Source organism: Trachurus trachurus (genome assembly GCF_905171665.1).
Source record: "Trachurus trachurus genome assembly, chromosome: 5".
Lineage (NCBI taxonomy): Eukaryota > Metazoa > Chordata > Actinopteri > Carangiformes > Carangidae > Trachurus > Trachurus trachurus.
Window position 1 is genome coordinate 33955362 of NC_139896.1, and position 14907 is coordinate 33970268.

General features: G+C 42.2%; 1 protein-coding gene across 1 annotated transcript in view; it reads left to right on the top strand.

The window, feature by feature from the left end:
* Positions 1–6293: 6293 nt before the first annotated feature.
* cdh22 (cadherin 22) overlaps positions 6294–14907 on the top strand; it is an 83066-nt gene continuing 74452 nt past the window's right edge. Inside the window, exon 1 of the mRNA XM_083971727.1 lies at positions 6294–7379. Within this exon, the coding sequence (XP_083827853.1) occupies positions 7149–7379 (231 nt within the window). The 5' untranslated portion in view covers positions 6294–7148. The remainder of the gene's footprint in view (positions 7380–14907) is intronic.

Sequence of the window (14907 nt, forward strand, 5' to 3'; positions counted from 1 at the left end):
TTCTACCACACAAGGAGCCACATGCTCTGACCCAGTCTCCTCTCACACCTGAGCAGATGGTGCAGGTACAGGACATGTTCCCATCTGCAAGAGCTTACTAACCCCGGGAGCTCTTTGCATTCTCTATGGGGGGGGGGGGGCAACAGCGGAGACAGGTCATGGTCTGTGTGACTTTTTTGCAGACAGACAGCCACAACCTTGGCTTAAAGTGAGTATGGATCTGGAGACACAGAAATGTTGGCACTTAAACATCTCAGTGGGGTTGGTCTGGCCACAGAAGGGCACAGCTCTGCCTCAGCAGAGATTGATAATAGTGTGTCATACTCACTGCCAGGCAGCATGGACTGGCCATCATCCTCTGTGGGGGCAAGTGGTGGATCTTAGAGACAGGCACAGGGCAGAGTCAGAGGAGCCCAGTCTCACTCCTGTCAAAGCAAAGCTCCATCTGAAGAGAATTCTGGAAAATAGGCCTATTACTGCACTGCCAACAAGCACACTCCCACTGTTAGTGGACGCAGGCAGCGGAATGCACAGTGCTGAGACACACACTGCTCCGCTGGCGTTGGTTTTTTCCGTGCCAATCAGTCCAGGACACAAAAAGGGAGAGTCTATTTTTCCCTTGAGACAAACATATCCTTGACTGCTGAACGGCCTCTCTGGAGTTCAGAGTTGCAACGTCTAGTCCTGAAGGAAAGTGTGTGGGCTTTTGGGTCAGAGCCATTTTCTGCCCTCAAGAGTTGCTTGGCAGGCTTATTGTTGATTGGGTGACATTGAAAGTAAAAAAGGTGAGGAAAAGCCAGCACACTCACGATCCCTTTGACAAATCTTTATTACAGGACAGGCAAGCACAGACGTTTCAACCAAAGTCTTTTTCAATGTGAGATCACAGGTGACCGAAGTGGCAGACAAGTACCATCAGACTGATTACAACAGGTGTGAGAAACAAGCCTCTTCAGTCGATCAGCCTCCTCACAAGGCGATTAGTCTCCTCTACTTCTTCCTCCACATTAATATACATAGGGCCCACAGGGCAAAAAAGTACTAAAAACACACAGTAGTTAGTAATATAAATACATTTCCTAACAGTAAGTAAATAATTGAATTGAATGAAAAGGAAAAGGAACCAAATACTTGTACAGTGAATAAAAAAAGTACAAGACAGAAATACTGACAGTTACATGAAAGTGCACAAAAATATGGGAAAAAATAATAATAAAAGAAAAAATGAAATAGAAACATGTAAGCAAACCAAAAGAATGAACATCAAGGACACAAGAGTGACCATTTAGAGCCATAAAGTAGTAAAATACATAACCACCAATAGCTTAAAAAACCCGGGGCAACAAAGCCACTGTACAATCAGACAGCCCCCTACACAAGAAGGGGGAAAATACAATTCAAAAAGCCCCATAATGGAGGTCACAAAATTACAAGGAACCCAAGCCTAATAAAAACACTGGTCAGGATACAACACAATAGAATACATCAGATGACATGAGATCAGGTGACATTGAAAGTACACATTTTAGTATGGTTCCTGGGGTCAGGTATGATCATAAGCTGGTTTTAGACGCAGTGACACAGTCTATACAACACAGAACCAAACATTGCAACAAAGGTTCTTTCAGCAGTAGAAACGGGCACTTCACGCACTCAAAGTGAAACTCAGGGCATGGTGTATCATAAAAAGGAACTCTGATGAAAGATATTATTGAATATTTGGAGCTTGATAGAAGTAGTTGATAAAAGTCAAGATATTTCAGCTTCTATGGAAAAAAAAAAAACGACAGACACTTTTTACACACACCAGCTTTCTGTTGGTCTGTGTCCACCACTTTAGACTAAAATGTCTTTATGCGAAGATATTACTGTACCTGCAAAACAAATGACATTTCCACCAGCCTCAGTAGTACTTTGAGTTTAGTGCTAATCAGACTGTTAATATTATTAACACATCGAAATAGATAGATAGAGATGGTGAATAGGCTAGCATGATCAATGCATTGTCACTCACATTCACTAGCTGTGGCTGGACATGTAGCTCAAAGCTCTGCTGTGTAACTGCATCATCATGCTTATGGATGTAGTCTCTCTCACATCCCCCAAATGTTGTAACACTAGACCACCATTTAAGATCAGTATTATTTGGCCGTCACATTGTGTGCGATTGCGTTGTTGCTAGGGGTGCACATGACTGAACCAATAGCAAAAACTTTGACCAATTAATACTATCAGTTATTTATTTATTCATTGTAATTTATGTCAGTCATTGGCTGTACTTTGTATCAAAAGAGTTCAAAATTGGTAGATGTAACCGCCATCTGAGCACCAATCAGCTGAGCTGGAGCAGATATGGAGCTGCCTGCACGGCAAGAAAACGAAAAAAAAAACCATTGTCAGTCGTCCTCTCAATCACCGATAGGGGGCACAAGCCTGGTCGCTCAATAAAGCATTAAAATCTCAGTTAACGGTTATTATACAACAGTTAGTTCCGACCGGTCCCAACCGAGCAATTTGATTGGACAACGAGACATTCCATAGCTGATATACAGTATAACAGCACTGGGACTTTTCACAGACATAATCACTCCGCTGTTCAGCTGGACAGGAGCTAAGGCCCCATCCACACGAATTCGCGGCTTCACCGAATCCGATCTTTTTCTTAATCGTTTTGAAAAAAATCTCCGTAAACACGGCATCGTTTTCAAAAATATCTGCGTCCACACTGATCCAGTGAAAACGACCCAAAACGCTGTAGTACCTACATACTGCAGGCGTGTGTGTGGAGCTGCAGCGCTGCCTGCCACACATAAACACTTAAAACAGCTGAAGAAGACGGGAAGTCCCCGCTGTAATTCAATAGAAGAAGAAGTCCCCCGCTGTATTCAAACTCAAACATGGGATTAAATGTTGACAGGGAGTCGTGTCAGAGTAAATATGATGATCAGTGATGATTAAACATGCGCGATTCAGCCGCAGCGTCTGAGCGACCTGACGGGAGTCGGCCGTTGTTGTTGTTACGTTACGTTACGTCCATAGACTGTCTGCGTGCAGCAGCTGCTGCAGCGGTGTGTGTGTGTGTGTGTGTGTGTGTCTCAGGTTACAGGTAGAGCGGCGGGGGGCATGACATCATCGTTTCTGAAAAAGTCCGTATTGGCCGTCCACACGGATACGCTGGGGCGGCGTTTTCAAATTTTCCCACTCTGGGACCCGTTTTCAAAAAATACCGTTTTCACCCCCTGAAAACGCCGGATCCGTGTGGACGCGAGGCCGATCCGATAAAGTATTTATCCGGATTCGAAAAAAACGAATTCGTCTGGACGGGGCCTAAGGCCCCATCCACACGAAAACGCGGCTTCACTGAATCCGATCTTTTTCTTAATCGTTTTGAAAAAAATCTCCGTAAACACGGCATCGTTTTCAAAAATATCTGCGTCCACACTGATCCAGTGAAAACGACCCAAAACGCTGTAGTACCTACATACTGCAGGCGTGTGTGTGGAGTGTGTGTGTCGCTGCAGCGCTGCCTGCCACACATAAACACTTAAGACAGCTGAAGAAGACGGGGTCCCCGCTGTAATTCAATAGAAGAAGAAGTTCCCCGCTGTATTCAAACTCAAACATGGATTAAATGTTGACAGGGAGTCGTGTCAGAGTAAATATTACGATCAGTGATGATTAAACAGCCGTGATTCAGCTGCAGCGACTGAGCGACGCGACGTTAGTCGGCCGTTGTTGTTGTTACGTGCATAGACTGTCAGTGTGCAGCTGCTGCTGCAGCGGTGTGTGTGTGTGTGTGTGTGTGTGTGTGTCTCAGGTTACAGGTAGAGCGGCGGGGGGCATGACATCATCGTTTCTGAAAAAATCCGTATTGGCCGTCCACACGGATACGCTGGGGCGGCGTTTTCAAATTTTCCCACTCTGGGACCCGTTTTCAAAAAATACCGTTTTCACCCCCTGAAAACGCCGCATCCGTGTGGACGCGAGGCCGATCCGATAAAGTATTTATCCGGATTCGAAAAAAACGAATTCGTCTGGACGGGGCCTAAGTCAGAGCCAGGCTCCCCATACAGGAGCTGCCCCATCTCTCTGCTGCTGCTGCTGCTGCTGCTGCTGCTGCTACAGTTATAAACGGACCTGAACATTAAAACCTGGACCTGACCTGGTCCGTCTAATTGGCGATAAATCTCTACTAAACCCGGCTGGAAAAAAAATCGCCGCGGGGGCAACTACGTTTTGACGGTGATGTGTTTTGATATTAGCATTAGCTGTTGTTAGCCACGTAGCTCAGCTACTAGCTTCAACTGTGTTTATATTGATTACATAGATGATAAACAAATGTAATACGGTATCGATAACGTCTCTGTGTGTCTTCATGCTGGTCCTGTTGCTGCGGTGCTAATCAGACACGGGCTCAGAACCAGAACCAGCACTGGAAGCAGCTCGGTGGAGAAGCTTGTAGCTCGTAGCAAGCTAGTATGAAATGTTTATCTGTTGCCTGGCAACAGCCTTGTCTCCCTTCCAGTTGCGGAACTATTTCTGTTGGCGGAGCTAAATAAATGATTGAATAAACAAACAAATCATAATCTCTTGTAGTTTATTACTGTTCTAAAATGCGCTCGTAGCACTGTTGTATAAAAGCAATATCACACTCGAGGTCGTGCTGTTGTACTGTATCAGCACGGTGTGATTATCTGCGGCACTCGGCCTGCAGCCTCGTGCCTACGACCGAATCACAGCCGTGCTGATATACAGTACAACAGCACTCCCTCTCGTGTGATATTGCTTAATTAATAAGTCAATGAGTGTTGGTTATTGGTGTGAAAAAAAAATCCCAAATGTGCATCTCTGAATGTTGTTACTCATGCACCCATGCATCACACGACTGACTACACAGTACAGTATGTACAATATTGTCACATCCTCCATGTTAGTTTGAGTTTTTTCCTGTTAACATGTTTTTTTCCTGTTTTCCTGTTACATATCACCATATACAGTAGTTCCTCCATCAATAACCATTATCAACCAACGACCAAGGGCTCTAAGCTGTTTAAGTTGTTCTTGAACTGTTTGCTCTGGAGATTGGACACCCCCAGTGCAGTTGGTTTCCAATACCACGGACATTGCCTTGACCAACAGTCTGAGAAGGAATTATTTCCGGAAGCTCCAAGCTGGCTAGCGGGCAGGAGCAGACGGAGATTAGAAGTCCTCTCCCAGCCGGCAGAAATACAATAGGTTAAACCACCTGCTGGCCTGTGGAGCTTTTCTTCCACTGCTGTTGCAACTTTTTCTTTTCTTGAGGTTGTAAGGCCAGAGACATAGTAAACGTTATTGTTTCTCCTTTTCTCTGTCATATGACTTGTGTTCTGAATGTTTCAAGGAGACCATTAATCACACCCACAGCTAACCACAACAGTCTGTCCCATTCCCTCTTTTAGTGTATCACTCATTACTTCATTTTTCAGCTTTTTGCGTGTGTGTGTGTGTGTGTGTGTTTTTCGCCTTGCTCTTTCTCATTTCGCCCCCTTCCTCTGCCTCTGCCGCGTCAGCTCTGTCTTTCTGCTTGGCCTCTGAGCATGTTTCCACAACAGCCAAGGACCGTGTCTTCTCCCCCTACTGCTCTCCAATGTTTGTCTGAAGTATTAGGGGCTTGTTGCCTCATTGGATAGAATTAATTGATTAATACTTTTATCCAATTAGTGCTCCCTCATGCAATTAATCAGCTGGCTGATGTTAGGGCCGCTCCGTCAGTCGGACGAAAGGCAGACAGATGCTTTGGGTCTGCTGTGTGATGAACAATGACCTCTCTCTTTCTCTCCTTCTCTCTCCCTCTTTCTCATCTCTCCTTCCTATTTTCCACACACCTGGTTTCCCATCCTCTCTTCACTGTTTTTCTGTTGCTCTCCAGCTCACAGCACATTGTTAAGATTCTTGCTGAACATAAGAAGCTCTAGTGGAAAACAGTTTCCTACGGATAATCCTAACAAAACCAACACATTATGGGTTTTGTGGCTCAGAACACAGAAACTGAAGAAAGGCAAGATGAACAAAAAGTTGGTGTCAGAATATTTTCTTTTCTGTTTGCAGAATATATGGTATAGGGAATAAAAACTTAACTTTGCGTACTTCAAAATTCCCCCAAAATATGTATGTTTAAAAAATCCTAACGCCAGAGTGACTTTGATGCTCAGATGACCTTTAAAAGTATCAAGTTGAGAACATTTCCAGATAAAGCCCAAACTGCAATTATAATAACAGTAAATTTTCTTTCTGTCTTCCAGGTTTGTCCTTTGAATCACTGATGAAGTTGTCGCGATGGCCAAAGAAATACCGTGGGGCCTTTGAAGGATGAACTTTCCAAACCACTGGATTGTTCTGGTTGGAAAAGCCATTGCAGATCAAACAAATTCACCAACAGTAAAATCTGCTGGCCTTTTATCAGTCCAAGGATTCTGCTTCAGGAAGCAACACTAATCATGACTTTCCAAGGACCTGGACTAAAGAAGGGTTTTCTTTGCAAAAACAGTTCCACATTGTAACTTTTGTACAACTTGGTATCATCACCTGAAACCCACACCAACCCTTTGAATGGACATGGACAGATATGAAACTGAAAGTACTGGAAGCAAAACAACAAAGGCAAGAGTGGATGGACACCTTCACTCATCAGAGGCTCGCTCCTCAATGGCACAGTATCTGTTTCTCTCCAGTTACCCTACTGACCAGTGAGTCAGTCTAGAAAGATCTGTCATCGTTTCTGGCAAATATTTAGCTTGAGAAACACTTGTATGAGACATATTTTGAAAAAGAATACCAGAAACTTCACAAGGCGGGACAGATTTGCTAAGTGAATCAGAATGACTGGTCATGTTACAATACAAACAGGTACTCTGCAGGTGGTAGAAATCCAATATGCTCTATGACCTGCTTAGTTTTCAGCAAATAACTTCAGATCGATTTGCGATCCCATGGATTGACTTTCAACTTCTCACACAAAGACCTTTTTAAGTTTGCCCTCGTGGAGTTTTATTTGATATAAATCCACAACAGAAAGACTCTTCCTGTCTGCATGTATCTTTTATATTACATGTAGACCCAGGTGGGATATCTTTTCCTTTTTTTTTTATTTTCCTCTGTTTTAAAACAAAATGGCTCCTCATTGGACAACAGGAGCTTGTACACTGCTGGCAGCATTGGGACTTCTTAGCTGCTGCAGTCTCCACTGGTGTGAGGCCTCAAGGACTAGTGGTTCAAGCTCAAGAGGGAATACAGAGGACCAAGGACCCTCGTCACTTGAAAGAGTTAAGAGAGGATGGGTGTGGAACCAATTCTTTGTGGTGGAGGAGTACACAGGCACAGAGCCGCTGTATGTCGGGAAGGTAAGACTGAAGTATCTTCAGAATAAATTAATGAAAAACTGTTGATTCTCTCAGCTGGTTTTGAAACCAAAGAAAAAGCTGACTACTTCAGGACGTAGGGAGGATTCAGTCACGACAAAGCCAAGACTACTGCCTACATTTCTTTATAGGGAATATTCAAAGAGATTTTGTTTGACAAAGAGAGAGATCTGCATACTTTTGTCATCAGGATGAATGCAGAACTAAGATTTTTTCTCAGTTACAATAGCTCCACATATCAGCAAAAATTTCTGAATGGCTTGTCCTTGAGCAAAGTAAAGTCACAGTTTGCAAATATACAGTAGATCCAAATGATACAAAGCTTCCAAGGGCAGGCATGTGTTTATAGATGAGTTTACCGTTGGAGGAGTTAGACAGATTGTTGTTGGAATACTTTTTACACGTAGTGAGACAAGTATAAAGTCATTTTAGATAACAGTAAAAATCCCTCCAGTTAGGCTGCCGTTGCCGCACCTTGTACGACATTGTAATAGGTTTCCATTATGATTGCCTGCTGCTTGTATTTTTATATACTGAAGTGATTCAAAAGGTTACACCGAGTTAGTCATGTTATTGTGTAAAGAAGTGCATGAGAATGTTGGAAGCTGGTCTGTTCATTTCTATAAACTGACAGCTCTCCATAAAATAACAACAATATTCTAGTATACATAACAGAGAGGGATTTTATTTATCAAGAAGAAAGGCTGCGATCAGAGCTTTGATTCGAGTCAATTTGTGAAAAGTGAGAGCTCAGCTTCTCTGCATTAAACCTGATTGTTAAGTTTGAATGGTCTAATCATGCACCTCTTACAGAAACACCCACAAAAGGTGCTCAGTGCATTAACACTGAATTGAAAACAGATGCCAACTGGCACAACATGTTGCCAACACAATTGCAGCTTCTCCACTCCACTCCCCTCACCTCGCACGCTACCGTGGTCACCAAATCTGTCCACACACATACAAACATCAACACGACCTGTGGTAGTTCCTGCTACAGCAGGAATCTCCAGGATCACACCTAATCATCACGACATGGACACACACTGACTCACAAGGTGAAAACAATCCCAGTCATGCTTTCACAGCTGGTAACAAAACTTCCTTGTATTCCGCAATACTTGCATTTTACTTTCTTCTGTACCTCTGCCAGTTTTTTCACCTGCATGAAATAACAGAGCCCATTAGGTTAGGACCGTTACATGATGGCTTTAAGAGCAAGAAAAAAAAGAAAATCAGGCCCAAGTGGTTTTCAGCAAAGAGCTAGCTCTGAAAGATCCTCTATCATCAGTAAACAAGCAGGGAAGCACTTTCCTACTGCAAAGACATTGAGCATTAAAAATTTAAAACCCTAAATTTCACTTTTTTTTCACTAATAGTGTGCTGCCTGCATTTCTCTGGCAGACTTGGCACAAACGTGACCTCATGCAAGTGAATAGAAGCTGTCTTTTGAAAAAGCGAGGCTACCCTCAACTGTCAGCAGCTTTGTAGCTCTGGGCAACATGGGAGTCACTGTGGTTCCGACTTTTGTTCCACTTCCACTTTCCTGTCCTTGTTTTTATCTAACCATAGGAGCCTCATTGTTCTCTGAACTGCTCTGTTTCTCTGTACTGTACAATCTCTGAGAACAGCAGAGGTCCACTGGCTTTTCACTAAATGGGTACTTCATGCTGCGAATGAAAATCTGATGGAACAGCTTGTTGTGAAGCAGCTACAGCAAGTTTTGACTTTAAGATGAAAGTTTGTGACTAAAACTTGTCCACGTCCACATACTGTATACATTTCAGTTTCTTTTCTATTAGCTTTATCTTGAGACAAATGAACAGAAACGAGAAGCACTAATCTCCCATATATCAGTACATACAGTAATATGCATCATCTTCCCTACATACTGTATGTAGTCAACATTGGCAGAGGCCTGAATCATGAGTTCTGATTATCACACCTACACATAATTTCACTAATTTACCCCTTGAGCTACACATGACTTATAGCATATGAGCTAAAGGAACCTTTGTATCAGCAATAAATTACATTGAACCATTTTTGGAACCTTCTAAGAGCCTTCTATGCCTCTTGACCAGAGGAACCACAGAGAAAACTACGTCAGTCCCTCTGCTAATGTTCCTTGACTCCAAAAAGCTTCACGCTCACACGGTCGTACCCTCCGATCACCCAGGAACTATCAGAGCAGAAAGTTTCTTGCACACTTCCTCCTCCTCTGCACATTTCTCTCAACTTGGAGTCAGACGCTTTGATTGAGTTTTCACACTCCTTTTACACGTGTCTTCTTTGTGTCTGGTAATTTAATCAAGTCTGTGTTGTTGTTGTGTTCAAAATCTGTGCCTCGGATGTTACCACTATTTTGTAATCCATTATTAGACCCAATTTGTCCAATTTTCAGTGTTCTTTAGATCCAGAGGAAACACAACAAACACAGTGACTACTAGTTCTTTGTTTACCTCCTCTGCCTCTTTAGTTCCTTTAGATAATGTGGTGACAAAGAATGGATCAGTGATTACAGCCTCAGCTGTGTCCTTCTCTGAGGACAATGTCCTGACACTGAAGATGTGCTTAGCAAGCGCTATTTTCCCACTGTAATGATAAACAATGAGTATATGTCGAATCAAATCTGTTAGTGAATCATCTCTGTGCCATGAGCAGATTTGGGGATATTTTCTCCTTCTTCTCTCTCTCTCCCCCTTCTCTTCTTCCTCTTCTCTTCACATTCATCAGCTGTTTCTCAAATAAACCCCGTTGAGCTGATGAGAGTGGACGGCATGTACGATTCGATTGCCGTACACAGGACGTGATATGAAAAGGCGGAATATTAATTCAGACAGCATGAGACTCATCGCAGAGTCACACACATCAATCATGCGATCGCCTTGTTCCTAATCCTTTAGACACGGCAATTGACCAGCTAATATAGCATCTACATAATATCGATTGCTCTCTTCTTACAAATAAATGAAGATGTTCTCCACAGCAGGGCAGGTTGTCGTTGCACAATAATTATCCCTCGGCTGTTATTTAGCTGCCGTTTGGGACTGTGCCGCAATCCTGCTAGCGACAAAGCCAGCGGTCTGTCTGCAGGGGAGACGGAGGGAAACAGAGTGATACGCAAGATAAGGAAGGAAGGAGGAGGGAACAGTGTGAAGGGAGACTTGGAATGAGGAGGCTTCATGCACTCACTTGTGATTCATTACAGGACGGGGGGCCAGAGAAGCCAGTGAACTGATATAAAAGAGTTGAAGGGAGCTCAAGGGAGTGGCACAGCAGGAGGGAGAAGAGAGATGATTTTATTAATAAAATTATCTAAGTTATTGCACTTCATGTGACTGGGGCACAGGCCAGTGCTATCAGTGCTATTAATGTTGTGTGTAGATGTGAGTGTCCCTCTGTTTCTCTGTGTGTGTGTAACTCTCTCTCTCTCACACACGGATAGACTCTGCTGGATTTTTGGTATCAACACTTTAATTTGAGCAGCAGCGGATTAAAGCCAAGCAGTGTGCCTCTGTACTGGATAATTGCAACAAGCTTTTTTTTTTTTTCTTTTCATATTACTTTACCCCAACTCAGCAAACTTGCCAAGCTCGCTCCTGTCTCACACTATGGCTGCCACTACTCTGCTAATGAAATCAGATTTACCAATAAAATGGTCACTCACATGACATTAAACTGGCAGCTTTGGTCGGTACATTTAGATAATGAATCCTTGTGGACTTAAATGATCCAACAACTATATTTTTTTCTTGCCAAATGCTTTTCAAAAAAAAAAAAGTGTTGTAATGAAAGGAAGGGAACTGGGATGACAAGGAAGCAGGATTTTTTGTACGAGACAGAGATGAGGTTGAGCCCAGATAATCCTAAATGGCTGTTGTTAAAGGAGGTAAAAAATGACACATTCTTCCTCTCCTCAGTCATGTTGCTCTCTCCTCCGTTACGACAAGAGCTGTCAGAAAGAAATCCATTGTGTGTCGGTGTGTATGTGAGAGAGAGTTGGACTCTGTGTATAACAGGTGCGCGTGCTTTTATTTCCCCCCAAAGAAAAAGAGCATAGTTAAAGGTTTTGTGTACAGTTTTACCAGAGTTTGTGTTTCCATCCAGCTCTCTGATTGTTATGGATGTATCTGGCATGGCTTCTCCTCACTGTGTCCTCAGCATAAACAGTGAAAAAAGTGTCGGCACAGTCCAAGTCCAAGATGTTTCTTTGTCCCTTTTTAACTCTCTGCATTCATCTTGAAGCCAAATAAAACAGATGGCCTCATCTTTTTCTGTTCACCAAAACGTCTACGTTCTCCTGGAGAATATCAGTTTGATTTATGGCGTTTTTCTGGTTTTGGCTGCAGCAGGTTTGGTCAGCTGTTGAACGTAGAGTTTCATTTTCTCTTGTTGTTGTGAAAAACAGATGTTAAAAGAAATGGAAAACAGGGTTGGAACAGGAGAAAACTGTTACAAGGTTGAATCTGTTCAGTGTTTTCCTATAATTAGCTAGTGCAGTGTTTTCATAAGTTTCATAACATTAACCTGAGTAATATCGGATGGCAATATGTGTGTGTTTATGAATGAGGGGAAAGGGAGTTTGTCCAGTCGATCAGACAACAGAGAAAATGCATGTACCATGCTTGTTTAAGCAATTCTCCTCGTTGTAATGATCCAAGCTATAATTAGTCAGATCTAGGTCCAATTGTAACAACATCACAAGGCTGTCGTCAAAGAGGAACAAAACAGCTTAAGATCTGAGGGATGAAGAAAAAAAACACACACACAAACTGTGGAACTGTTGGACGTGGTGTCTGAGGGAGACACTTTTACTGTTTTATGAGGAGCCTTTTGTTTTCTCTGCATTGGAAATTAGTTTTTACAAATTATTATTTCTATGTTTTCTGTGTCACTGTCCTATCTATATGTACTTCAACCCTCTGTCTTCCCTCTCGTCTCTGTTTCCCATGGTCTGTCTGTAGCCTTCCTTCCCCTCAGCTGTCTCCACCTAGGCTGTCGCTGATACAGTCACCTTGTTAACACTTTGAAGCTGTTAAGATCAGAGAGCTTGACAAGCTGCGGTGAAATGTGGCAGTCCTACTCCTGATTACACAGACTTAAATATAAGACAGTCAATTTGCTCCTGCTTTGAAACCCTCAATAAACCAAGGATTCAGTGCAGCCCACGTTCTGCTATCTCCACCGCCAATGTAAAACTCCTGCTCCAGAAATGTTTCGCTATTCTATTCTGTTCTGTTCTCCTTGTCATTAGAAACATTTGCAGCTTATGGCTTTCTTCAGATGTTTGAAATTTCCAAAAGTCGGTATTCCTAACTGCCAATTATTTCAAACCGCGTCTGTCACATTTATTTAGAAGAAGTTTGTGCTTTAGTTACTTACACTTGTAATGTACGAACTGAAAAGAGCTGACTACCAAATAAGAGGGAGGCTTTCCGTCTCCGCACATGACTCATATGTCATGGCCCTCAGCAGGTTGGCCCGCAGTGACAGTCAGACACTTTGTTATGACCCATGGGTGAACCCGACAGGGCATCAACAACCTCACGCTCCCCTGAGTCCACCTCCACTGTAAACCCCAGGGCTTTTCTAACTACTACTTACTTGTTTAAGCTAAGCCAGACACTGAATCATAATAACTGCTAAGCTACTGTGACAAATACACTTTTTCTCAGTAAGTTCAAAGTGTAGGTATAATGTATTTTCTAACTAGCCTTAGACCACTATGCTATACTGCTATATTCCCATGACATATACTTTGAAAGGATTATTAGCTGCTCTAATCATTCCGTCTATAATGACCATGAGGCAAATCCACATAGTTAAGGTGAATGTGGAGTGATTGCTGTAGCCAATACCCCTAACCCAATACCTACTATGACATACACATGAGTATTGTGTGAACTATCTGTACCAACATTATTGTTCCAACCCAAAGTTATTGCATGGGTTAAAATCTCAGGCTGCTTATTTTAGCATATATGTAAAATGGTACAAAATCTTTAAGATTTTTAAAACTCCGGTAACACTTTACAATAAGGGTCCCTTAATTAACGTTAGTTAGTACATTATTAAGTATTAATTAACTCTTTACAGATATATTTACGATCATTATGTATTACTTAGGATTATGAAACACAATAATTAATGTAGCCTATAGTAAGCAGTTAATTAATGTTTACTACTCAAAGTTAGTTAATTAACTATTAAGTAATAATAAAAGTTGAATAATGTAATTAGTTATCATTATGTACAGTATGCATTAGTATAATGCTTAATAATGCACTAACTAACTTAAGGGACCCTTATTGTAAAGTGTTACCAAAACTCCTTAAATGCCTCCATGGACTGTATGTTTACACAAGCTGCTGCAGCTCACTCTGTTTCCAAGTGGTCCAAATCAATGAGCAAAACAACAGTAATTAACTCACCACTGTTTTTATAACAGCAGTGTACATCTGTCTCTTCTACCTCACAGAGTATTTTACTATCCGTCTATCTCGTCATGCCTCCCCAGCAACCCTCCCACATCCCCCTGGGGAGGGCGGTGTTGGTTAATGTCAAACCTAAAGTGGTCTAGAATTTGAATAAATATAATGAACAATGTCAATGCAAGAGTAGAATATATTCAACTTAGAGGACACATTGTGTTTCATTTTTTCCATACAATGCAGAGAATCCGTACTGCGCTGTCCTAACCTGACCGCAGACACCTTTGCTTATTTGTAAGGAAATGTGTCATTGTGCCATTGAATTATACACTATATGTGAATATACTCCAACACAATTAATGCTCCAATCCTCATACTGCATACTGAGTGAGCCATCCCTACTTGCAGCCTTGGAAGGTGGATATAAAAAGTTTTTTCTTTGCGGACAGGGATCAGTAGTGGTCAGCTTGAATTCAGCCTGGATTCCAATGGTGGTCCATTTTTCACATTTGGATAAAGCACAATAATGGCCATGCAGAATTCAATTCAACTGCAAACTCAGTATAATCCACCTCTCTGCTGCCATTGACCCATGTGCTCAGTATGTGCCAAACACTCTTCTTTCTGCTCGCTGTGTCCTCACTGATGGAAGTGACTTATGCTGTTAGAGTGGGCCCCTGTTTATCTCTGCTGTGAAAATGGGCCACTACTGGAATCTGTGGTTTGTGATTGAACTCCATCTGAAACGAAGCTGCTGTTACCCGTCAATGAGCAAACTACAGACTTTTTCAGGCTGCTGGGGTTGTGTGTTGTTGATTTAACGTTGGTGGTGTTTATACTCTTCATCAGATTTCAGATTTTATTATATTTTTTAAAATGGGAACAGTATATATTAATGAACACTTGTGTAAATATGTGGGATTGTAGCCAAGTGGCTAATTTCCATCCCCAGTCCCATTGGTTGATGTTAACCATAAAAACAATGAAGATAAAAGCCCGAGAGGCAGGACTACAACAATAGACAATGCATCATGATAACACATTGACATCTTACACAACATAAATGACATGAACAA